Genomic DNA, 24,495 nt, shown 5'->3' on the forward strand with positions numbered 1-24,495 from the left:
GCTGAGATTTCCCATTGAGTTCAATGGGGCTTACATGCAGATAATTGCTGCTGCTATTAGATGAGTTCTGTTTTACACTATGATTTTATGCTTGGATTATATTGTATTTAAATATTTGCGAGCTCCTTGGAAGGACAAGTGGTCCAGAAATAACAAAATAAATGTGCATAAAAGCACAACCCTCTAAACTGATAAAAGGCCATGTTCTTTATGAATCAGGCAGGCAACGATATCGTTATAAAACTGGTTTATTTCTTAAAAATAAATACAAAAATATAAATATAAAACATTGGCAGATAGAATCTGATGAAATGAAGTTGCACAAAGTTTTTTTTTTTTCTTTTTTAAACCAGCTGCATATCACATTAACACCACGTGTATATTTCAGGGAAATTTGTAATGTACAGAATAGGGACATATTTTCTTCTTCTTCTTCTTCTAGGGCCACGATCTCTAAAAAGAAGTGCACAGAAGTTCTGTGCATTCATTTTAATTGTTTTTCACTTCCTTTTTCAGAAATTGCACAAACAGAACCCACAAACTAGAACCGCCACTGAAATTTCATCTATAGCAAAATTCAAAGAATTTATTGGAAAATCTGATGGATTTTGCGCACTGGGCTGTTATTCAGAGGAGTAATTTTTTTTGCAACAGAAAAAGAAGTCATGTAGATTCTGGGGAGAATGCTCTCTATGCAAGATTTTGGAAAGCTCTTCAGGGGTCTTGTGTGGGCAGTTCCTGAAAAAGAAATGAATTTCTAAGGAAAAACATGGGAGTGCATGTTGAACGTGCATTCATGACTCTCTGCGGATCACCGTCTGGGTCTTTAAAAAAAGCTGTATTTGCAAGTGTAGAACATGTATTTAACAGAAGCAACTCAAATCTATGGTTGCTTGGGAGATTATAAACCTGCACAAAGGTAGTGTATCCTTTATTTCATAAATTGGACCACACTGAATTTCAATAGCTTTGGCTTTTGGAAAGGGGTTAAATAAAATGTTGTATATATTCCATGTGACATTCTACAAGAAAGAATAAAGGACATTAATGAGCAAATTCGAAACGAAACGAGAAAGAAAGGAAAGGGGGAAAAAAACCCATTGTGCTGAGTGGCAGGAAAACGTTCCTGAACATCAAATATTGTCACGTGGAGAAGGTGTCTGTAAAGTTACTTCCTTTCAAATGAACAAAAACTGTATATCCTACGATCGGTTAGGAAGTGTCTTTATCGCTTTCGCCTCCACCATACATCTCAGCAAGCTTATTAAACCGAGGCCCCCATTCCTTGAGGTAATCATAGTTTTGGTCTCCCTCAGTAGTGCCAGACTCTAAAGAACTCAAGGATTCAGCTATAGAATCATTTCCTTCATAGGCGTAAGTTGCCAGGGAATCGTACGGTGGCGCAGAGGGGTCGTTATCATGCTCTTTCAACCTTTGGTTAATGAAATCCCGGACATCCGTGTTATCTGGGGCAGAAGGAGTCCTCCGTGGTATAAATAATGTTTCCGGGATGATATCTCGGCGTAGCTTCTTATCTTCCATAGCCGCAGGATTCCTCAGTGTGCCAATATCAAAAGCCTGTGTGTCTTCTTCTCCACCACCTTCATCATTATAACTCACAATGTTGTCTCTGATATCTTCTTTAGACAAGATCAGAGGCTCTTTCTTTCGCTGCCTCTTTAGAGCAGCAAACAGCACCACTATAACTTGGAAAAAAAGAAATAACTCCATTAAGAAGGAATTGCAATTTGCGATACTAACAAACATATCTGTCGTGTCCATCTTTATTATTATTATTATTATTATTATTATTATTATTATTATTATTACTATTTTTTACCACCTCAGTGCAAGACTTCAGCTGTGCTCTATTTGGTAATACAGTGCCTCGGTTTTCAAACGTAATCCATTCCGGAAAACTGTTCGAGTTCTGAAAGGTTCAAAACCCGAAAACTCAATAGCCAACAGCTAGGCCTCAGGATCTCGCACTTAGTGGAAGCCATGTGGCATATTCAACTTCCGAGGCGTGTTCAAAAACAGAAGCATTTACTTCCGGGTTTACAGCATTCAAAAAGTGAAATGTTCATCAACGGAGGTGTTCGAAAACCAAGGTACCACTGTACTCTATGATGTATTTGGCATCCTGCATCAAATCAGCACACGGTTGTGTTGTTTTTTACACCAAGTATATGAATATTGGACCATATTGTTTCAAAAGTCAGGTGCCTGCCCCTCTTTCTGCCAAGTGGTGGCAAGAGCCCAGCCATGCAATTGCAAAGGGTCTGTCCTTCTCTGGAAAATTGAATGTGTGGCAGAGACTGCCGTGCCTTTAAGAAATGTGGTTTATTTGCCTATTTACACCTTCAGTCTGCATGGAGAGTGTCCAGATCTCATGGCATGGTCATTTCAAGAGGCAGCAGTGCAAGCCGCCTGCAGCCAGCCTCCCCTAAAGGTGGATCTCAGCTCTTCCTCCTACTTTCCCCCCCATAAACCCTTTTCCTGTCCCCTCAAACATACACCCTATCCCCTTGGTAACATCTCACTCCTGAATGGGCCATGAACACCTTTTGTCATGTTATCAAGTTTGCTCTTCAGCCAGCCAGCCAGCCAGCCAGCCAGGCTGGTTTGCATAAACCAGCCTAGGAATTCCCTATCTGGCACAGTTCTGCACTTTAATCCACATCCCAATTAATTGAAACCCTGGAAAGTATGGGGTTCAGGGGCATTCCCCCCCCCCCACCCTTAACTCTATAACAATATTAATCTATGTGCAACCATTGCTAGAAACCTGGGGGCAAGACTCCCCTAAATTTAGTGAAGGGTAGAATTTGGCAAATATTTAGATTATGAAGGGAAGATGCCAGGCCAATGGAAAACACAGTTTGAACCAATTCTTCTGTTCGGAAGGTTGCTGACAGTGAGGCCATTAAGAACCCAAAGGCAGCTAAGCACCGGGCCATTAAGAACACTTGACCTTGTAGATGCCGTCCTTCTTCCCAGCTGAGAAGCGGACAGTAACAGAAGAATTGAGAGGGTGAAGTTACCAGGGGTAACAGAGGGTGTTTGGAACCAAGTTTGCTGAAGCTATGAGAGGAGCAATGAGAGGCACTCTTGGGATGTAATGTTCTCCACGTCCTCCACCAAAACTCAGGTTGTAAATATGTCTAAAATTAAAGCATATTTCATAAAGACACGGCAGTCTCCTCTGTGCCTCATTCCCAAGAAACACAAACCCAGGTGAAGTGCCAAGACCCCTAAAATATGGCTACCGCTCAGCAGAGATTGGGGTGGCCTAACAAGGTATTTATTCTGAATGTGGATGTTCCTCTTAGCTATCCTACCAGCTGTTGAGAGTTCTACCCCCTTGAATATGATTAACCCTTTTTTGGGGAAAAAATCATCTGTATGCCATCACTGCATATTTCAGTTGTGAATTCCTTAAGTTACTTATGCATTATGTGAAATAATTTCCTTTTGTCTGCCCAGAACCTACGGCAACTGCACTTTAACCAAATACTGAAAACAGTCCGCCCAAAATAGCCTTCTTCTTTTTTTAGTGCTATAGACTGTAAAATGCAACACTTAACTAATGCTTCCTTTGTTCTTTGGCTTCAAAAAAGTAGCTGCTAATTGTCATTTCAAACTTGACAGCTGTTCTTTGACATATCCCATCTCGTTTCCCTCAGATCTGCTTGCTGAAGCAGGAACTATGCCTCCTTTTGAGGAAAGAAGTGACAGCAAAGCTAATTGGAAATCCACAGTTTTAAAAAAAGTTTAATTGACCCCATAATCCCTATTAAAGAGTGTACTATTTTCAGCTAGGGTGGCTTGGTGGGGCTGTGTTGCGCACCTGACCTCTGTGTGGCTGAGTCACTGCAGTGTACTGGGATGGTAAGGAGGGGGCCAGAATGGAAGAAAGGTTTTTGCGATGCAAATTTGTCAGCAGTGTCACCATTTCCCCTCCCCAAAGTGCTGCAATTGGTTCCACCAAGGTAAGCAGCATAGCTTCACCGTGAAATCTGTTGCTGACTATTTTAGGTTATTCACTCATTTCTTCATACATTGCACAATTTGTTTACACAGAAAAAGTATTCCTAATTTAGGCCGAAAACTTAGGTAGGAAACTTAGGATTTTTTTTGTTGTTGTTGAGAGAGAGAGAGAGAGAGAGAGAGAGAGAGAATAACAGAACTCCACTCAAGCTCATTATCTCCAAAGAGTACAGGCGGATTCACACGTTTAATTCAATTTCCTCTTTTTCTTTTTTAAGGTATGGCAGCATTTCTTCTCGTTTGTTCTTTCCTTTACTCTCTAATGCAAAAGTTCCCCTTGTAAAAAATGAGATGCTCGATTCGCCAAATGATTCAGAAATAAATGTGTGAATCTTGGAAGAGGCACATTTTTTTACTCAATGTGAAACTCTCCAGAGAGGTAATGGTGTGTACATATTTTATAATATAGTTTTAATTCTATGAATGTTCAGTTATGTTGGGTTTTTTTTAGTTGCTCCTATTTTTTCAGTAAGTAGCCTTGATTATTAATGTCCTGGGACAAAATTGCCTCAAATTTGATGCCTGTGGGCATCTTGGCACCCTCAGACAATGCCCTTGTTGCCCACCAAGGCCCCTAGACTATCTCATTTTTTGTTAAATGAAGGTGTTTTTCGGTTTTACTTTTTGTTGTTGCTTGGCTGGGGTTTTTGGTGGTGAGGATGTTGCCTGTTTCATTCATTCATTCATTTGCTCTATTTGTTTTTCCTGCCCTGTAAAAAATGTATTGCCTGTTGTTTGGGCTGGTTCTGAGCACCGCCAGTTTTTCTTCTTCTATGAAATGGGTGTTTTGTGGTGCCCACAGCAGTTGCTTAGATTTCCTAATGTGCCCATGCACCTGACAAAAAGGTTGGCAATCTCTGGAGCATCAGCTTGCAAGCTGGAATGTGCTGAAGTGGTTATGCAGTTCCGACATCATCTGTGCATATTGTACACTAATCCAATTTCAGGGACAATCCGTGTATCAATTTGATTACTGAAAGGTGGTGACAAGTATGTATGGTAAAGGTAAAGGGACCCCTGACCGTTAGGTCCAGTCGCAGATGACTCTGGGGTTGCAGCTCTCATCTCGCTTTACTAGCCGAGGGAGCTGGCGTTTGTCCGCAGACAAGTATGTAAGGCTGCAAAAAAAGACTGCAGGATGCAGCCTGGCAGGGTCTAATATCTCTTTATAGTGCCATATCATTTAGCAAATGGTAGTGTTCCCCTGCAACTTACCCAGGAGAATAATGATGCAGAGCAGAATGGCAATGAGCGCTCCTGTGCTAAGACCTGCTGGAAGGAGCAAAGCTTCGGCATTGCAAGACTGCATGTTCCCCCGGCTGTCACAGGCGCACACCCGGATAGTCAGTGTGCCGGTGCTGCTTTGGATGGGGTAGTCATTGTCGGATATCACCACTGGCAGAAGGTAAGTACTGATTTCGTGCCGGCTAAAGCCATTCCTTCTCGTCAAAATCCGGGCAGTGTTATCTAGACCAGTTAGCCACAGACAATGTACAACATTACAACAAAACCACAGGGCTATGCACTCAGTGTTACATTAACAGAACTTGAACAGACTTCCCATTAATTATTTCCCCACAGCCACAGTTCCACGTTTATTGACATTTCCCCTTGCCATTGTGTTTTAAAGGAAGATCAAAAAACCCCACAAGTTTGTCATTAATAATGCGAGCTAGCATGAATAATATTCAAGGCCATCAATGTTCCCCTCCACTTCCCCTTCACTCAAAAGAACCAGTTTGTTTCCTTAATGAGCAATTGTTATTTTTTGTCCCCTAACAGGAATCGAGTGATATGGGACATGGGATATGACTCCATAATTGCTGCATCATAGACAAAATGCAAAGAAAAACCCAATAAATGTCTAGCTAACCCCATAGACAATCTGAATGATTGAAGGTGCACACTAGTAACTGAACCTTTTCTGGATTAAGCTAGATAGATGACAGATATCCATTATTGGATCTCTCATCTCTGAAAAAATTGGTGGCTGATGTGCTGCTGGGGTATGGATCTACCATTGACATGATGATTAATCGCATGCAAGAACAGTATACATTCACTGATCACATACTAGGTATGACTCTGCCTTCATACCCTGCTTGTGGGTGTCTCAGAAAATAAAAAGTAAAGTAAAAGTAAAGGTCCCTTGGATGGTTAAGTCCAGTCGAAGGTGAATATGGGGTTGTGGCGCTAATCTCGGATTCAGGCTGAGGGAAGCCAGCATTTGTCCACAGACAGCTTTCCAGCTCATGTGGCCAGCATGACTAAACAGCTTCTGGTGCAATGGAACACCGTGATGGAAACTAGAGCGCATGGAAATGCTGTTTACCTTCCTGCTGCAGCAGTACCTATTTATCTACTTGCACTGGAGTGCTTTCGAATAGCTAGGTTGGCAGGAGCTGGGACAGAGTAACGAGAGCTCACCCCATTTTGGGGATTCAAACCGCTGGCCTTCTGATCGGCATGCCCAAGTGGCTCAGTGGTTTAAACCACAGTGTCTCCTGTGTACCCCAGGGTGTCTCAGAGGCACCCAGCCAGACACTGTTGGAAATTAAATGCTTGAGTAAGTGGACCTGTCCACCATTTTGGTACTACAAAAACCATTGCTGAATGGGAAATAAGAGTTTATCTGGAACTAATCTACAGCATCTTGAAATGATGGGCTAGGTTTTGCTCTAGAGCACTGTTCAGTGGTTCAGTGGACCAGAATGGTGCCTATCTGTCCTTTGAAATAAAGTTGAAACGTCTTTATTTCTATGCCGTGCTTCTGAACCCAGTCACCCAACTACACAAAAAAGGGAATACTCCAGAAATGTGCACGAAGAATCATTCATCTCACATCCCAAGATGTCTTATTCATTATACCTTCATTGTCCTGGACTGTGAAATTTGGATTAACAGCAGCTAAACTGAAGAAAAACTTTTGTCCTCCGAGGGGATCATCTTTGTCAACTGCACTTATGGTTTGTATTAGCTGCAGAGAAGGGCAAGGAAAAACAAGTTGACATTTGTGAGAAGGTGGTCTGATTGCTCTGAGAAGTACAAGTGGCCTTGAAGAACACTTTCGAAATATGTTTCTGCGTTTCCGTGGTACGTAACATTTATCCACCCCCAAAAAAACACATTAAAGTCAAATACACATTACATTGTTTACTTGGTTTCTTTTTTATTCCCCAGAGCTTTAATAGGCAACTGGAGGCCCAGGGGCCAAATCTGGCTTCAGAAAACTTTGCATTTTGCCCCTAATCCTTTATGTTCTCTCCCCCACACCGCCACACGCTATTATTCACTTGAGCTGCTTTCTTCCAAAAGGAGATATAGACAAAGAACTCTTTAATCTATCTTTCTGCAGTAGGAACAGTAAGATACGTTTGGATAGTTTATCCTTGCCCCACCTCCCACAATGTTATGCCTTTCAACTCCTCTGCACAAGAAAACAGATGGGAAAATGTAGTGATAATGCCTAAGTGAAGGACTTTGGCTACCATGATTCATCTTTATGCAAATCAACTTCAGATTTATCTTAACTATGATTTACTGGAACAAACCAACTTCAAACTGTGATTTATGAAGCCAACCTGTTTCAACGAGCCATAAGCTGAGATTAATCACAGTTTAGGCTTCACATGTAACACTAAATGGCGGTAAAATGAAAATTTCCTCTCTCCTCCTTGTGGCTGAATTGAAAAATGAGAGGGAAAGCGAGAATAAATGAAATCAAGCCTTAGTCACATAATGATAAACCATGGTTGAATGTTCTATTGAAATGATTTTGTTAAGTCAGAACCTAAACAAACTGCAATTAATCTTAAATGTGTATTAGGGAAACAAGCCAACTTTAAACATTGGTTTACAATTCAGGTTTGTCCCCCTATACCATAGTTGAGGTTCAGCTAACCACAGTTTCCAGTTCAGACATAATTATAAACAATGGTTAACTCAAATCATAAGCAAAAGTTTCTGGCCTTTTTGCAACCCCAGCAATGAAACTCTTTGGGTGATATTGGGCCAATAGCTATCTTTCAGCCTAATTTAGCACATAGGATTGCTGTGAAAATAAAATGAAGAGAGGGAGAATCATGTGTGCGACTTTGAGCTCCTCAGAGACGAGATGGGATAGAAAAGTAATAAATAAATGCATAACTCCCAACTAAATCAATATGGAAGAGGAGATTAAAAAAAGTATTTGCCTATTTATCCATTTGGGAAGAATGCAGTTGTGGACACTGTCAAATGCTACAGACTCTTTAGCCTCTGTTCAGTTCAAAATATGAAATCTGTTGAGAATTAGTTGTAAACCAGAAAAAAATCAGAAAGCTTCTTTCTGCTAATGTGATTTGCAATTTGTTTTGTAGCCTGGTCAGGTAAATCAAATTCAGCAGGCATGGCATAAACTTATGGCCTCAAATGTGGCATGGGAAGTAATGTAAATACATCTAAATCTTACTCCAATTTTCAACCTATATCTGAGAGCGTATATTGGAGTTTGGCTAAAGGGATCCAAGATGCTACCCAGGATATTGATGGCTGGGGGATTCAGTCTGTTCTCACTACATGTAAATTACACGTGAAAATGGTGATGTGTCCCTTTTCACCATCTGAGGTGAAATGAGAAAGTGCTGGTTTCTGCCACCCCCCACCCTGGCATTGTGCCCCATCCCCTATTTCCACCATTGCCTGGGAGTGCCCCCACTCTAGCCAAACTTGGCAAGAGCTGAGGCATCCCTCAAAACATTGCCTCTTGTCTTCTCCACCCAGGGGCGGGGGGAAAGATGAACAGCTAAACTGGGCACACGGATGTCTCCTTCTCACCGGTGAGAAGTGGGTGTTCCACCAGCAGCACCAGCGGTGATGCAGGAGGGACAATGCCACGTGCTTCCGCCACCTGACGTGGGTGCTTTCTCATTGGTGGACTGGCTCTGGGTTGAGTAAAAAGGGAGGTGCTTGCTCTGCCTGGCTTCAGAGTGCTGCTAAAGTCACATTGCATCATCCTGAGGACAGAAAGTGTGGGACCACTTGGGGAGTGGCTGGCTGGCTAATGATATTCCAGTGCATGCCTTAGCTGCTGACAGAAAGCGCCTGGCAGCATAAATGAAAATGGCGAGTCAAGGGAGAAGTTTGTCAAATTCCCCCTCACCCTTTCTGAGTAGAAAATTCTGGCTCAGCCTCCGATAAAAGTAAACCCTGTGGAAGGAAGGAGCACAAAAGCTTCCCTTAGATACTCCTCTGCTCCCCTCTGACAGGAAACATAATAGAAGCAATGCCACATCATTCTCCCTGCCAATTCTGGCAAACCCTTTAAAAAAAATCCTCCTCCTTAAAGGTGAGAACGTGTGCCCCTCCATCACCCCCACAAAAGCAGTTTGGGAGAAGGAGTGATTTGAGCAGAAAAACAGCAGGAAGTGAAGGAGTTAAGGTGCCACTGTCTTCTCACTCTTCCCATTTTCTTTGTCCTCAGGAGGCACAATTGTGAGTTGCAAGAAGCCCTAATGGCCGGTACTTTGCCGCTCTTGAAGGCAAAGTCATTTCACATTGATCCAAGTACAGTTCAAAGCATCTCCTAAAGAGGCAAAGCAAAGCAAATGTTTGTCCTTCTGATGCAAACAACTTTTTATGCTGTTGTGTGATTTGCCCACAGAAAGCCTTTTGAGATAAAAACCGTCATTTGCATAAAAATAGAAGGCTGACAGGGATGTTTTAGAACACTACAGTATCAAGTCAAAGCGCAATTGAGTTATGTAGCAAAGGATGCTTAAAAAATGATTACAAATTACTGTTTGTAACATATAACACTTTCTTCCATGAAGGCAGCACTGAATGCAATTAAGAGGGTGGTTTTTTTTTTAAGGACAAATCCGAGAAAACAACTGAAGAGAAACTGTTTTCTTTTGGGGGGAGGGAGAAAGGAGCTTGATGTCTTCCGAGCACAAAGATTCCTTTTGTGGATCTGCAAGAAAGTCATTTGGTAATTTACATGTTGATGTAGCTGGGAAGCATTGCTGTACAAGGCTGGAGTCTGATTTGCTGGCAGCCATTTTCCCCCTTTTCATGTTAAGTTCCCCAAACTGCTCTCAAAAGCAATCTTTCACTCTTAAGGAATAGACACATTATTGTAAATGAATGACTTGGTGCCTGTTCCCATAACAGAACCAAATAGCTTTAAACATTTCCATAAATGACTTACTTGGCCCGCTCTCGCATTTTCACACACAAAAGTATCATAGAACACAGCAAACTGTGGTGCGTTGTCGTTCACATCCAATATCCGAACGTAAACAGAAACACGAGTCATCTCTTTGGGGTTATCTGTCAAAGCAGGGGAAAATCAATAATTTTTTTTTAAAAAAATAGATGCTCTTTTCTATCAGAACTAAACTATACATGGCACTTTAAGAACAAAAACGACTCCCCCCCCCAAGCCGTTTCACTATATAAATTTCTACCAGCTAAGGCAGAATCTTTGATGCCACAACTTCAGCACAGAGAATTATAGATGACTAAACTAGGAGATCCTTTAATGTGTTACACATACTTTTTGAGGGAGATTCTCACCCTTAGGGGACCCTCTGACAGCATCTGTAGGATGTGGGATCTGCTGCAATCCATGGTCCTCTCGCACCACTCTGCTCACACAAAAGGTATGGGCTGGGGGCCTACACCATAGCTTCTTCCCAGACCAGCATTGACCCTCCCCTAAACAGAAGCAATTCTGACATGGTGAGAAGCTCCTAAGAGCCTGCCTACATGGACTTCCAGTGTGGGTCTACCAGTGTCATGAAGGAATGCACACTGCAGCAGCTGCCACATACTGAAGCTTATCATTACATGAGGTACTGGGTCTTCCACATAAATCCAAAGAAAAAATAATTTTGCACAATATGCTCTTCTCATGCAAACATGAAGAAAACATTTGCATCAATAGCAACGAGCTTACTGATTTCAGCTGCTATCACACTAAGATTGTGCCACTGTGATATTTCTCGGTCAAGCATCTTGGAAGTATAAATAGATCCATTTCCAGAATGTATGTTGAAGATTCTGTCAAGGTCAGTGTGGCGATCCAAAGAAAACCTAAATTGGATCAAGTAGAGAAAGATTTGCCAACTGCACATGGACCACTTTCATCTTCCTATAAGATACAGCCATTCCAATTCATGCTGGAATGTTGCATCACTAGAGTCATCGAGCCATTGGGAAGCTCCCGATCCAAATTTTATTCAGACCCATCTCTTCCCAAGATCCTTAAGAAATCAAGAGAATCTCTCTACATCTCCCCCCCCCCCAAATGACAGTTCCTGAAGCCATTTTGCTCGATGGATCATAGACTCGATGAAGATACAGAAGGACTTCCAATTCCCACTTGACTATTCTCTTGCGTGAAGCAGAAGAACCATGAGGAATGGAGCAGCCCCACATAAGGCCATCAGAAATGCCTCTGAGATGTTACTGTGTCCTTGTTGCCTTTGCTGAAAAAGTATCCAGCTCATTGACATGTGATGTGATACGTAAATTGCAATGCTGGGTTCACACCGGTGGTGGTATAAAACCTGCTTCAACTTCTACTGCAGTGATATGTCTGTCTTTGCTCTCTCTTCCTCCTCATCTCTTGTACTGACTATGGTAACTTCCTCCCAGCCTTCTCCTCAATGTTATTTGCTTTCTTAATCTTTGGCCCCTTTCATTCTCTTCTCTTTTGGTGACAGATCCCTGTTTGCCCTAAACAACAGAAACCCAGTTCCATATAGCATGTGCACCTTTGGGTTCTGGGGTGTGCATGTGCTTTTAAGATGGAGGTCTTTCTCTATTCTTGATGTTGGCCTTTCTAATAAAGGTTCCATACAAAATGTTCATATTATCGATGCCTCAGAGTTTACTTGCACACAGAAAGCAACCCAAAGAAAGCAGCCGCATTGCCAGTATGAAAAAAAGAATTATTGCTCCATTTGCCGAGGCAGAAAAGATGTGTGCAAGCCGGTGTGCCAAAGACTTGTGTTAGCACAAATATATATATATATATATAATCATCACTGAGGAAAAATCACATTTAATCTCTGCTTTTTTATATATGTACAGTGTTGCTGCATCAAGTGTTTTCTGCATTCTGTAAAAAGGCAGCTCTGGCAGAACTGTAATAACCAACTACTGTGCTTTAATAAGCAAAAAGGTAACTTTTCTTTCCCTGTGAACTGAACAAGATAAATACAGTCATTTACCTTTATTAGCTCTATTATCTCTGTGGTCCAAAAATATTTAATTAGAATGGTACAATGTAACCCTGCTGCTCCTTCCTCAAACCCCAGATAATTTCATGGAAAATTGCAAAAATTGTAGGGACAGTTTTTTTTTTCGTCCATTACTATCAATAGTTCTAGTTAATTATTCACCTACAGCTTATTTCACAGAAAACAGGTTATTTGGCCATACTGAACAATGGATTGCAACTGACATCAGTGTCAATGTTTCCTCTTCATTATCGTCTCACGAACCAGCTGTTTATTTTGGCATGGCCAGATTGTGTTGGGTAGGGGTAGGGGGGTGCGTTGGCAGGGAATAATTATTGTTATTGCAAAGACCTACCTTACTATATAATAAAAGCGCAAAGCTGTCAACATGCAGCCTCCTCCATTGGAGGATTTGTCCTGATGCACCAAAGCCCTGGATTTGCAAGAAGTCAGACTGCAGCCCAAATTGGAGCATCTGTAGTGCTTTAATTCAAACTTGGATGTGCATGAAATCAGGGAACGCACTATTATATTCTGGAAAGTTGTTTCTTTCTTTGTTCTCTATGCATTTGGACAGCTCTTAAGATAACATAACAAAGTTATACACAATAGCTCCAGAGATTGAGGAGCAAGTGTTTGTCTATGTTTGGAGGGAAATTGAATGCCATTTTAAATCAAGATGGCAGACTGCACCTTTCAAAACTGCAGAGATTTTTTTGGTTTCTTGGTGCCTGCCATTACTTAGAAATTATTTCTTCTTGCGGATTCCTAAATAGTGACTCTGGATAGCTGGATTTGAGGAAAGAGGTATCATTTCTTTTCCTAGGAAAAATATCATTTGATATATTCCTATAGAAATATTAACTGGTTTTCTGATGCCATATCCAAACTTGCCAAACACATTTCCCAGTACTTGTTTGCCCATTTTTTCTGCCATACATTCACATCTTTCATTAACTGTTGCTGAAATTCCTTTTGTCATTCCAATAAATATCCAAACTGCATGGACAGACATTAATAAAGCTGTCATATAATGGAAACAATAGAACGGGATGAGAGATGAGCTTATGCCAATACAGAGCTTCAAGTCTTGGCATGGCCAACTAACCTTCCTTTTTAGCTCATGTTTGGCTTATGCTATTGTCAAATATGAGTGAAATTAATGAAGGAGCCAAACCAGAGTTCTCATTAGTTCTTGGTTGTATAAATATAACATATAAACTGTTGAGGAGGAGAAGTAAAATAACATGCTTCTGAAAACAAAACAAATCCATAGAGCCAAACCAAATATTCTTGATAATGCTCCATTGTTCTCTGAACATTCATTGAATATGTAATAGCTGCAAAATGATATCTAACAATTGATTTTGAGATGTGTTTTCAATAATTACAACAATATTTGGCAGTAGATGGTATGCTATACTTAAGTCATGGAGTGCATTTGAAAATTGATATGCCTGACATAGGTTGAGTTTGGACAAGCATACTGATTGGTTGTGTTTATGGGTCTTTGCTCCTGCTTTTACTTGAAGAATGGAATGAATAAACCAGCAACTCTTCCATTAATTATAGTTGCCTGGTAACAGCTTCAGAATAAGCCAGGACAATATATTGTGGTTTGGTTTAAAACCTAGCATGTCCTGAAGCTGTTAACTATGGTTTTCCAATTAGTACAAAATGGGAAATAATGAAAGATTTCATTGTTTGCTCCCACTGCGAAAGGGACATTCTAACTCACCCATTTTGAGATTCCATATTTGATGTTTGCCAAAACATTTGAATGTCAATTTTAGATTTAAAGTTGCATATTCAATTTCAAAGTTTGGAATTTTTTGGGGTCACATTTTGGCTCTACAAAATAAGCTTCTGGGGGGGGGGAAAATGACACAGTGTTGTTTTGTCTTGTGTAGAGCGTGAGATATACACCTATAGACTAGGTTTTTTTCGGTCAAAAGTAAGTATCTGTCCCTAATAGTATCAGAGCAGACACAGAGCTACTGTTTCATTACAAAAATGAGAGACAAAGTCACAACATTGCCTTGAAGTTTCATACTCTGGCTGATAGACTTCTGAGAAAGTCATTCTACATGATCAAAACAATCTTCTTCAAGAATACACTCAGTCCAGGATACAATACCTTAGATATTCTTCTTTATCAAGTACCTCATGTTTACCTTTCTACGCATCTCACCAGTCAGAGTAACACTATCAGCTGAAATAACTAGATATAGAGATGTTATCAATCTAGGGTTTTGGATTCAGGCCTTTACCTGATAGGACCTGCAGCAGAATCTGGATCTCGGGCCATCACGGTGCCTATGATTGTGCCCACCTCAATATCTTCGTGGATCTCAAAAAGGTAAGAGGATCTGCTGAAAATGGGGGGCTCATCCACATCTTCCACTGATATTTTCACAGTGGTCGTATCTTTGAAAGGTCCGAGGTAATAAAATCGTGGGTCGACATATAGATTCTCTGCCTCTACTTTCAAAGTATAAAGCCTTCGATTCTCATAGTCCAGTGGCTGTAAGACAACATAGGGATAGAACAAAGTCAATGACACAATGACACAACAATGTGTTCAGTGTCAGAAAGTCACATTTTGAAAAGTGGGATAGCATGGCAAGCACCATTTGCCACTTATGTAATGGCAACAAGTTCCCAGGTACCAAAGTGAATACAATAATGACATATTGCAAGATACATATCACTTGCTTTATGGTGGAGTGGCTAACATGTGCCACCCCAAAATGTGGGGATACACCTGTTGACCATGCTGGCTAGGTTGGATGGGAGTTTAGAGTCCCAGATGTAGTGGGTTAAGTACTGGGTCTCTATCCAGCTTTTGCCATGGACAAGTAGTCATGCATAACAACTAGTGACTCTAGATGGGGAGGACAAATTTGCATTAAACACACACACACACACCTAGCCAATTTGATGAGGACTGGATGATCATGTAACCGAGGATAGGATTCCACATGTGCACTGGAAGGCTTCTCTTGAATACTGATTTCCCTTGAAGAACTGGAATGCTGGGTTAGATTGGTAGGGCTAGCCCAACCATTAGGCAGAGTTAAACATGCAGCTCAGATACCCCCCGGTTCTTCCTCTTGAGCCATTCCCCTCTGTCAGTTGACAGAGTTGTCCATGCACAAGGCCTGTCCTAATTACCCAGTTGGCTCATGCATATTGGAGAGAGATTTTCCACTGTCGTGCTTCTTTATACGAAATGGAGAGAGGGCACCATCTTGTCACTAGGCAAAGCCATGGCAGACTTTGGGCTCTCAATTTCAGCGGCACCTTTTTGCAATGCTAACATTTGGTGGTGTCCACCACCTCTCGCAGTCCGTTCTACTGCATCACTGTGGTGTCCTGTGCAGTGTTCTGCCCAGTGCCAGCGTACCGACAACATCACACTAAAACCAACTCTGGGAAAGAGTGAATAGGCCCTCTCCTCCTCCTCATCCTCCTTCCCACTGCCCATTTACTTGTCATCTCCCTGTGGACACAACCTGCATCACTGCTCAGAAGAAGAAAGCAATTTGAGTGGAGACTGCTGTTCCTTTCCCTTGCTTTCAGAACTGCTTACATAAGAAGCAAGGGGTTCTGGGATGTGGCAGCAAGCCTCATTCTGGGATCTGAGTAGTTGCCCAATGATGCCAGTCCTGAACTTGGCACTGAATCAGACTCTTCTTTCAATTGGGGAAAAGGATGGATGTGCCTTGTGGGGAAGATGTCCACCACTAGAACAGTTGCTTGGCCATTGAATCAGCTACTCATGTCCTCCTTGCCCTCAACAGTACCACAGCTGAAGCAGGAGCACTGCACAATTGTTCAGACCATAAACTGGCACCCACACTGTGGAGAATGCTCATGTGCCAAAACATCATGATCCAATTTAGTTCCTAGGGATCTGTTTTTCCCAGTCATTTGCCAAGAAAGTTTGAAATGAGTGTCTCAAATGCAATTTGAGAAGAGGCAGATCTACACATCATTGCATCAGATCAGAGGTGGTGACATAACTGAATGCTTTTGGAAAACCATTACACCTGGAAAAAATAGATTCCAGAGAAAAGGATTCAAGTTTTCCTTTTGATATGCTAGCTGTGAAAGTGCAGGGCTCCTCCCTGCCCACTGGCAAATAATTTTAGAAACACGATGCTCAGTGAAATGACCTGGTCTAGTTTTACCAGCATTATCTGCTGTTTTTGGTTTCAGTGGGCAAGTCACTACTTCCTAACTACCTTCTACAGTGGTACCTCGGGTTAAGAACTTAATTCGTTCTGTGGTCCGTTCTTAACCTGAAACTGTTCTTAACTGAGGTATCACTTTAGCTAATGGGGCCTCCCGCTGCTGCTGCACGATTTCTGTTCTCATCTTGAAGCAAAGTTCTTAACCCAAGGTACTATTTCTCGGTTAGCGGAGTCTGTAACCTGAAGCGTCTGTAACCCGAGGTACCACTGTAATGCAATGGAGTGGTTGAGACTATACAATGAAACAATCCCATCCATGCCTTTAGGCATCAAATTGTCAGAAGAATTTGATGTAAAAACAAATACTTCACTTGGCTGTTCTGTCTTTGCTTCAGCTCTCAAGTGCATGAACAATTTGCAAATCTTCAAGTAATAGCAGTTTCCATGCAAAAACCAGGGTCTATTCATCTTCACCATATCAAGCAGTTTTAAAGTCCACAACATTGGTCGAGCAACCACCATAAGGCTAATTTTACAAAGATCAGATAGATAGATAGATAGATAGATAGATAGATAGATAATCTATCTCCTGAATTTGAATTATCTTATGGAAAATCTGTGCATAACCTGGTTCATTTACATTGCATTTCATGAATCTGACATCAGTGAAATTTTGGCAAAATATATGTGACATTTTGTCAGCAAATGCTTTTTAAAGTAAGAAGATGAAAAGTTTGGAGTTATAATTAGAATACTTCTTTTTTTTGGGGGGTGGATAGACAAGAGATTCCATTCTCCGATTTCTCTGTGACTGCAGATGAAAAGTGCTAGCTAATTAATGATTTCCAGGGAATGAACAAGCTGAGAGAAAGTGCAGCTTGTCTGACACTGGAGCAAAGCTTCATTAGCATGCACAATATAACAGAGAGATATCAAAAGGTGGACCCAAAATGGATTCTGGAGACATTTTTGAAATTATTTCCCCTCAAATCTTTAAAGTTAAATTAGTACTCATGAAGGATGCCAGACTGCCTTGGCACTTAAATCTTCTATTTACTCTGAAGTTATATTACGTTGGCAACAAACGCTCCATTCCCGCATTTTTGAGACTCCCCTCCCTCCATCTTAACCTTGTTCTCAAGGAGAACTTTACGTTGTACATGCTAATTATGTCTCAGATATATTCTCAGGTTTTCAAACTGCCAAAGGTAATGCATTACAATGCAACAATCTGTCCTCCGAATAGATACTGAGAGGGAGACACAGAATAGCTATGTGGACACCCATTCACTGTGGCTATGCAGGATCTTATCCCCTTGAGAAACTGCTCTGGAACTACGAAAACTCTGTTGGATCTCCATAAATCTCTAAGGCACTCCCTCTCAAATTTTCTTTTAATTTTGCTTTGGCAAAATATGGCAACAGCTCTAATGATAACAGCCTTTCTTCTGTTGATACAAATATGAAATACGTTGCATTTGGGTGCACTCTTCCACCTCTGAATGCATTACTGTTAAAATATTTTTTCCTACAATAAGCAACCTTTGCTAAATTTGAAAGGTATGGCAAATAACGGCACAGCTATCCAGAGGACTGGAAAACAGAGCGCACAAACAAGTGTTTGGTGGTTTGGTGGTTTGTTTATTTTGCATGTGTAAATTTAGGCCTCATCTCTACAATGGTCCCTGGGTTCCTTTAGAATATGGCCAATTTTAGTTCTGATCTAGCCCAGTTTTGAACTCATAGGGAAAGCTCGTGGACAGAATTTGGTTTGAGAACACTGTTCTTAAAAGGAGATACATTGGTGACAACAGGAAGAAGCACTTCAGCTTCTTGAACAGGTTGGAGCTTCTACCTTTAAAAGGCCCCAGACATTATGCCAGTGTAGTAGCAATGTCATTTTACATAGCTGGCAAACATGTGGAGTAAGATGAAACCATTTGTTTGCAAGAGAATATTTTATCCATTAATAATATAAAGTTAATGCCCTAAGTTGCAGACCCTTCAAGTGTCCCTACTTTCCAGGGACAGTCCCAGATTTAAACGAGCCATCCCAGTTTCTGATTTGATCCCAGAATGTCCTGCTTTTCCTTAGGACATTCCTATTTTCATCGGAGAAATGTTGGAGGGTGTGGAGTTATGTGACCCCCCATGCCAAAGAGAATACATTGAGAAGACATTTGAAGGGAGTCCTGTACAGGGAAGTTTTTTTAAATGTTTAATGTTTTATTTTGGTGTAATATATGTTGCAAGCTGCCCAGAGTGTCTGAGGCAACCTAGTCAAATGGATAGGGTAATAATAATAATAATAATAATAATAATAATAATAATAATAATGGAATAGGATGTCCCTATTTTCCTAAGAGAAATGTTGGAGGGTGTGCAAGATGACCACACACTTATGTCACTTATGGAATCAAGATGCAACATAACCAACTAGACCGGGTCTAACATGAGTCTGTTAATTATTTTCCTGAACAGTTTTGATTTTACAAACAAATGCATACTTTTGGGGAAATTTTTAGCACTGCACATTTTTAGCACTCCATCTTTCACTGCCCCTCATTTGCACCAGCGGCCTGATCGTCATGTGGCCCAAACTGATCAGCTGACACCATCACATCAGATAGTTTGCTTTTCAGCAAATAAACAAAATAAATATGCATAAACATTGCCTCCTAAGCTCTGCAAATATGAAAAGAAAATTAAAACTCCCCCACATACACTCTTTAGTGTAACTAGTAAGGAAAAAAAATATTATGTCCTGTGGCTACATTTTAGTAATATCTTTTCTATGTAAAGGGAATAACTATGGAATCGAAAATGGAGCTACATGGCATTTCTGGACAACCAACAAACTTTTAATAATGGTACTGAAGGGGACAGTTCAAATAGCTAAATATCCCATATTGATTATAAATGCCTTAATTGCTTTTCTAACCTGTTTAAAATATAATTTTTCTGTATTGCTGAATATTAAGAGAGACAGTCTCTTAGAGGCAGAGACCTTGGAAAAGGAATGTGCCTAATGTTGCTTCTTCAACTATTTCTGGGAAATCAGCCAAAACTAGCCAGCAGCTTCAAGGTTTAGACGGTGCCAGGGGCGTCGCTAGGGGGGGCGCTGGGGGCGGTACGCCCCCGGGCGAAAGGGGCCACAAGCGGCGGGTGGGGGCGACAAGCGGCGCCCCTCCCGCCACTCCCCAGGCAACGCCGGTCACCCCGGGAGCAGCAGCGCTGCACGGATGGGGTGCTCCCTCGGCCGTGCGCTGTTGCTCCCGGGGCGACCGGAGCGAGCGGCGGCGCATGGGGGTGACAAGCGGCAGCCCCTCCCGCCATTCCCAAGCGCTGCCGCTCCCTCCGTCACCCCAGGAGCAACAGCGCACGGCCGAGGGAGCACCCCGTCCGTACAGCGCTGCTGCTCCCGGGGTGACCGGCAGCGTGGGGAGTGGCAGGAGGGGCCGGCGCTTGTCAGCCCCACGCGCTGCCGCTGGCTCCGTCCCCCCCGGGAGCAGCAGCGCACGGTGTGTGCGGTGCTGCTGCTCCTGGGGCAACGGAGCGAACGGCGGCACGTGGGGGTGGCAGGAGGCAGCCCCTCCCACCATTCCCACGCGCTCCCGCTCCCTCCGTCACCCTGGGAGCGGCAGCGCACGGCCCGACGACGGAGTGCGCCTGCACGCGCAGGCGCACTCTGTCATCAGATCGCCGCTTCCACAGCCTCCTTTTGAGCCGGAGAGCTTAAAAGCGAGCTCTTCGGCTTAAAAGAGGGCTGCAGAAGCGGCGCCGGCACCCCCGGAAACGCCCTGGGGGCGGAGCATCATGACGTCACAATGTGATGTCACGACGCCCCGCCCCCGGGGCGTTTCCTTTGCCGCCCCGGGTACCGCGGAGCCTTACTCCGCCACTGGACGGTGCACAGTCTGGAATTAAAACAATGGCCTGTTAATACAGAAATAGCACCTTGGCTGTTACCATAGAAACACCATCACGAGAGAGGGGGACGGAAAGCCCCTTTTAAGGAATGTGCCGTTAATATTAATTGTGGCTAGCCTTTAATGGGCTTAAGAGCTGGTCTTGTTGATTGATCATACTGGAGGCATCAGGCTTGTTGGAGTTGCGTATCCTTACATGTATTGGTATGTATTGATTGCATATTTGTGTAATGTTCCTATGGGTCTTTGGGAGAGGGGTAGCTCTGAGTTGTGTGAGCAAGGGGGGGCTCTCAGCCTTGGACGGGATGCATGCGCTTTCTGAGCAGACAGGAGGAATGCAGCTGGAGTTGGCTCCTGCCAACTGTATTAATATTATGTTCAGTCCATTAAGATGTAAGGTATTTCCTAGTTAGTAGACTCATCCCCCTGCATGGGTATTATTGATTTATGCTTTTGTATTTCCTATCTAATGCAATAAGTATTATTGCCGGTTAACTGAAGTTATGCTTTCTTGCTGATTAGACACACACATGCCTTATGAATAGGTTCAACCTTCAGCATACAATAGGGGACTGTTTGTTGCTTACTGAATGATGTTGCTATATTTCTGGGAAGCCTGCCAAGTATATTCAAGGCTTGCCAGGACATTCCCAGACTGGGGAGAGCGAGTTGGGGAGGCTTTGGGAGGTTGTACTCCTAAGGAACATGTGAACCTTGAGCCAATTTTCGGTTTCTATTTTTGGTTTCTGTATTGTCTTTATAAGGAGTACGCGCCAGTCTCTCAGTGCTCAGTCCAACTTTTGGATTGTGCCTTTTGCTTTGCATATGCAACTCAAAATAAATACTGTTGAACCCTGCATGGTTTTTGCCTCTTCGTGTTCCTGAATCCACCGCTCAAGAGCTCAAGAGCCCATTATGGTCTTACATTTGGCGTCCCTGGGTGGGCCAGGGCTCTTTGAGTGTTGGATGCTGACATGAAGGCAGGTCTGTGCCTTTTCTGGTCTGGCTTGTGGTCGCTGTAAACACTTGAAAGTTTCTGTGCACGCCAGGCTACCTTTGACTGGGAAACTGAAAGCCGTTTCTGTGGCCACTGCCTTGCCGCGAAGGAACAGACACAAGGAACAGGAGAAGGAGCAGCGCTGAAGGGCAACCCGCGGGAAGGGTAAGTAAGGAATCCCCCTGGGAGAGGGGATAAGGAAAGAAGAATTGATCATTCTTCTGGGAGGTGGTATAGGTTTGTACGAGTGGACCCGATCAGTCCATAAGACAACTGAAAGCCACTCCCTAGGGTAAGGGTGGACGTCTTGGACACCCAGAAGGGAACTAGGACGTCTGAGACGTCCAGAAGGGAACCAGAGATAGGTTGGGAAGGTGGTGTGTGGCGCCTGTGTGGTTGTAAAGAGTGTATGAGTGGGGGACCGTAGAGGAAACCCAAAACTGAGTGTGGATCTCTGCCTTGGCAGAGACGGGACTGGCAAGTAGTGAGATTCCTGTGTGCAGGAGACTGCCCAGGCCACGAACCCCGGGTGCGAGTGTGTGTGTGCAAGCACGTTTGAAGGCGCGGGAAATGGGGGGAGGTTCTTCAACCCCACTGACCCCGCTCCAGTGCATTTTGAACAACTGGAAGTTAGCTAACAAAGGCAATGCCTATGGTATCAAGCTAGACAAGGAAAAGATGAGAAGTCTTTGTGAAGTGGATTGGCCAACACTAGACACCGGATGGCCATCTGAAGGATCCTTTGATCCTGTGAAAGTGAACCCACTGTGGGCAGCAGTAATCCAAACACGTTTGGATCAGATTCCATATGTAAATATATGGAAAGGGTGTATAGACCAGAACCCGAAGGAACAATGCAAAAAGAAGATAATGCCATGCTCTGGAGAGAAAGCACAGTTGCAAGTAGCAAGTGATCTCGACAGAACAGACTTAGACATTGTTCAGCAGACAACCCCTTATGTTCCCAGTGCTCCCTTCCAACCCCCACCGAGTCAATCGCCGCGAGGCCAGGCTCCGAGGGCAGTAGAGGAACAAGGAGGAGAGAGAGAGGCAACAGACCCCAAGGCAGTTCTTCAAACGCCTAAGAGAAGTGTGTATCCCACCCATGAGTTAAACCAAGAACCAGAGGATTTGCCATGTACCCCTGGCATCCATGCCAGAACCCCAGAGAACACTGCAGTAAATTACCAAATGGCTAGGCAGATCATGAAGAGGTGGCAGGCTGCTGCAGATGTGTCTGAAGGGCTTTTGAAGCTGGCTCAGATCAAAAGTAAAGACTCTGAGGAGTATTTAAGAGCCTTCCTGAGTACATATGAGCGGGCGCTAAAACATGAGGAGCATCAGATGCTAAAAGAAGAAATGGAAAGAGTGAAAGAAATAACTTCTGAGGACCCCGAGAAGGTGATCACGTTGATCACTTCTTTGATGAAAACACTTACCCCTACTTGGGAAGATTGCCAGCAGAAATTGCAAACAAGCGAAGAAGTGCAGAGAGTACGTACTGAGGCTCATCGCCTTCTGGCAGACGACAAAGTAGATGAGGGAGAAAGATTGCTTCAATATCCCCTCACAGATCCCAACTGGGATTACAATGAGGCAGATGCCAGGCAGAAGCTCAAATCTTATAGGAGCACTTTGATCCAAGGGCTCATTAGGGATGCCCGAAAGCCCACCAATATGGCAAAAGTTTCTGAAATTATCCAGAAGCCTGATGAAAGTCCTGCCATGTTCCTGGAAAGACTGAAGGAGGCATTTCGAATCTGGACACCCCTAAATCCAGAGGAGGGGAATAATGAGATATTATTAAAGACTACCTTCATAGCCCAATCAACCCCAGATATCCGCAAGAAAATACTGAGGAAGGGTGGTTTAGAAGGCCATTCATTGGAGTGGACGATAGCAACTGCTCAGCGTGTATATGATAATAGAGATCAGGAAAAGGAAAGGAAACGAGAGAAGTACAGAAAGAAGAAATTGAATATGTTGGCACTGGCTATAGGGGAGAAGCAACAAGGAGAAGAGGAAATGAGGAAGGGAAGAGGACGTGCAACTGAAGGAAGAGGCAGAGAGCGCGGAACTGGTTTAGGAAGAAACCAGTGTGCGTTGTGCAGGCGAGAAGGCCATTGGAAAAGGGAATGCCCGGACAGGAGAATGGGAGAAGGCTGGAACCAAGGGGAACCGAGCCAAGGAAGGAGAGGAACCAGAGGAAGAAGAGGAACCAGTGAAAGTCGCTACTCCTATCATACAGACCGATGGAATAGCGGACAAGGAGGTCCAGTACTCATGGGGCTGGCAAAGTTTTGAGAACCAGCAATAGGGAGGACCAGGTTCACTTTAGGGTTCCCCTGAACTCATGGCCCAGATGTAAATAGGGAACCAAGTGGTCAATTTTATGGAGAATTCAGTAGTTCCAATGGCAACTACAGCTATCAGCATGCAGTCAATCAAAGTTACAGGGGCAACAGGGACCAGTCAAGTAAAACCTTTTCTACGCCCATGGAATGCGTGATTGGGGGCAAACGCTGACCCATCAATTCCTAAATATGTCAGAGTGTCCCATCCCCTTGTTGGGTCGAGATCTCCTTACCAAGCTCCAAGCCCAAATTTCATTCTCCGATAAAAGCAGCTTTGTTCAGAATTGGAGGAGATTAGCGAGATATGCAACAGTTGAAGCAGGTCCATTGGATCCGGGAACGTCAGCTCAGACAGCTGAATTAGTGGCCTCACCCAAGTACTGTGGTTGGCCAATGTACGAACTGTAAACATCTATACAGACTTTGAGTATGCTTTCCTCATACTAACGAGGATGAAGCTATATGGAAAGAATGTTGGTGGCTGGAATCAGATGGGCGCAATGTGAAACGCCGAAACCAGCTAGCAGAACTGTTGGAAGCCGTCTGGACCCCTGAGATGATAGCCGTGAGGGCACCAGAGAGGAAAAGGAACCTGTGACCCGAGGGAATAGGGCGGCCGATGGGGCAGCAAAAGGAAGCTGAGCCTCCCTGTGCCGAAGTTTTTGTGTTTGAGGCACCTATCCGGAGCAAGATAACTGCAGTTCCAGTGCAGAATGCAGCAAATGAAGTCAGTGACCTAGGTAT

The 24,495-nt window shown here is 43.2% G+C and overlaps 1 protein-coding gene across 1 annotated transcript in view; it reads right to left on the reverse strand.

Moving 5' to 3' along the window:
* Positions 1–661: 661 nt before the first annotated feature.
* The window catches only part of CDH10 (cadherin 10), an 87,367-nt gene continuing 63,533 nt past the window's right edge, over positions 662–24,495 (reverse strand). The window contains exons 6-11 of the mRNA XM_033154401.1: positions 14,546–14,799; positions 10,988–11,124; positions 10,238–10,359; positions 6,919–7,027; positions 5,266–5,517; positions 662–1,706 (exon numbers count right to left, since the gene is read on the reverse strand). Coding sequence (XP_033010292.1) covers positions 1,213–1,706; positions 5,266–5,517; positions 6,919–7,027; positions 10,238–10,359; positions 10,988–11,124; positions 14,546–14,799 — 1,368 coding nt within the window. The 3' untranslated portion in view covers positions 662–1,212. The remainder of the gene's footprint in view (positions 1,707–5,265; positions 5,518–6,918; positions 7,028–10,237; positions 10,360–10,987; positions 11,125–14,545; positions 14,800–24,495) is intronic.

Source organism: Lacerta agilis, chromosome 7 (genome assembly GCF_009819535.1).
Source record: "Lacerta agilis isolate rLacAgi1 chromosome 7, rLacAgi1.pri, whole genome shotgun sequence".
Taxonomy (NCBI): Eukaryota; Metazoa; Chordata; class Lepidosauria; order Squamata; family Lacertidae; genus Lacerta; species Lacerta agilis.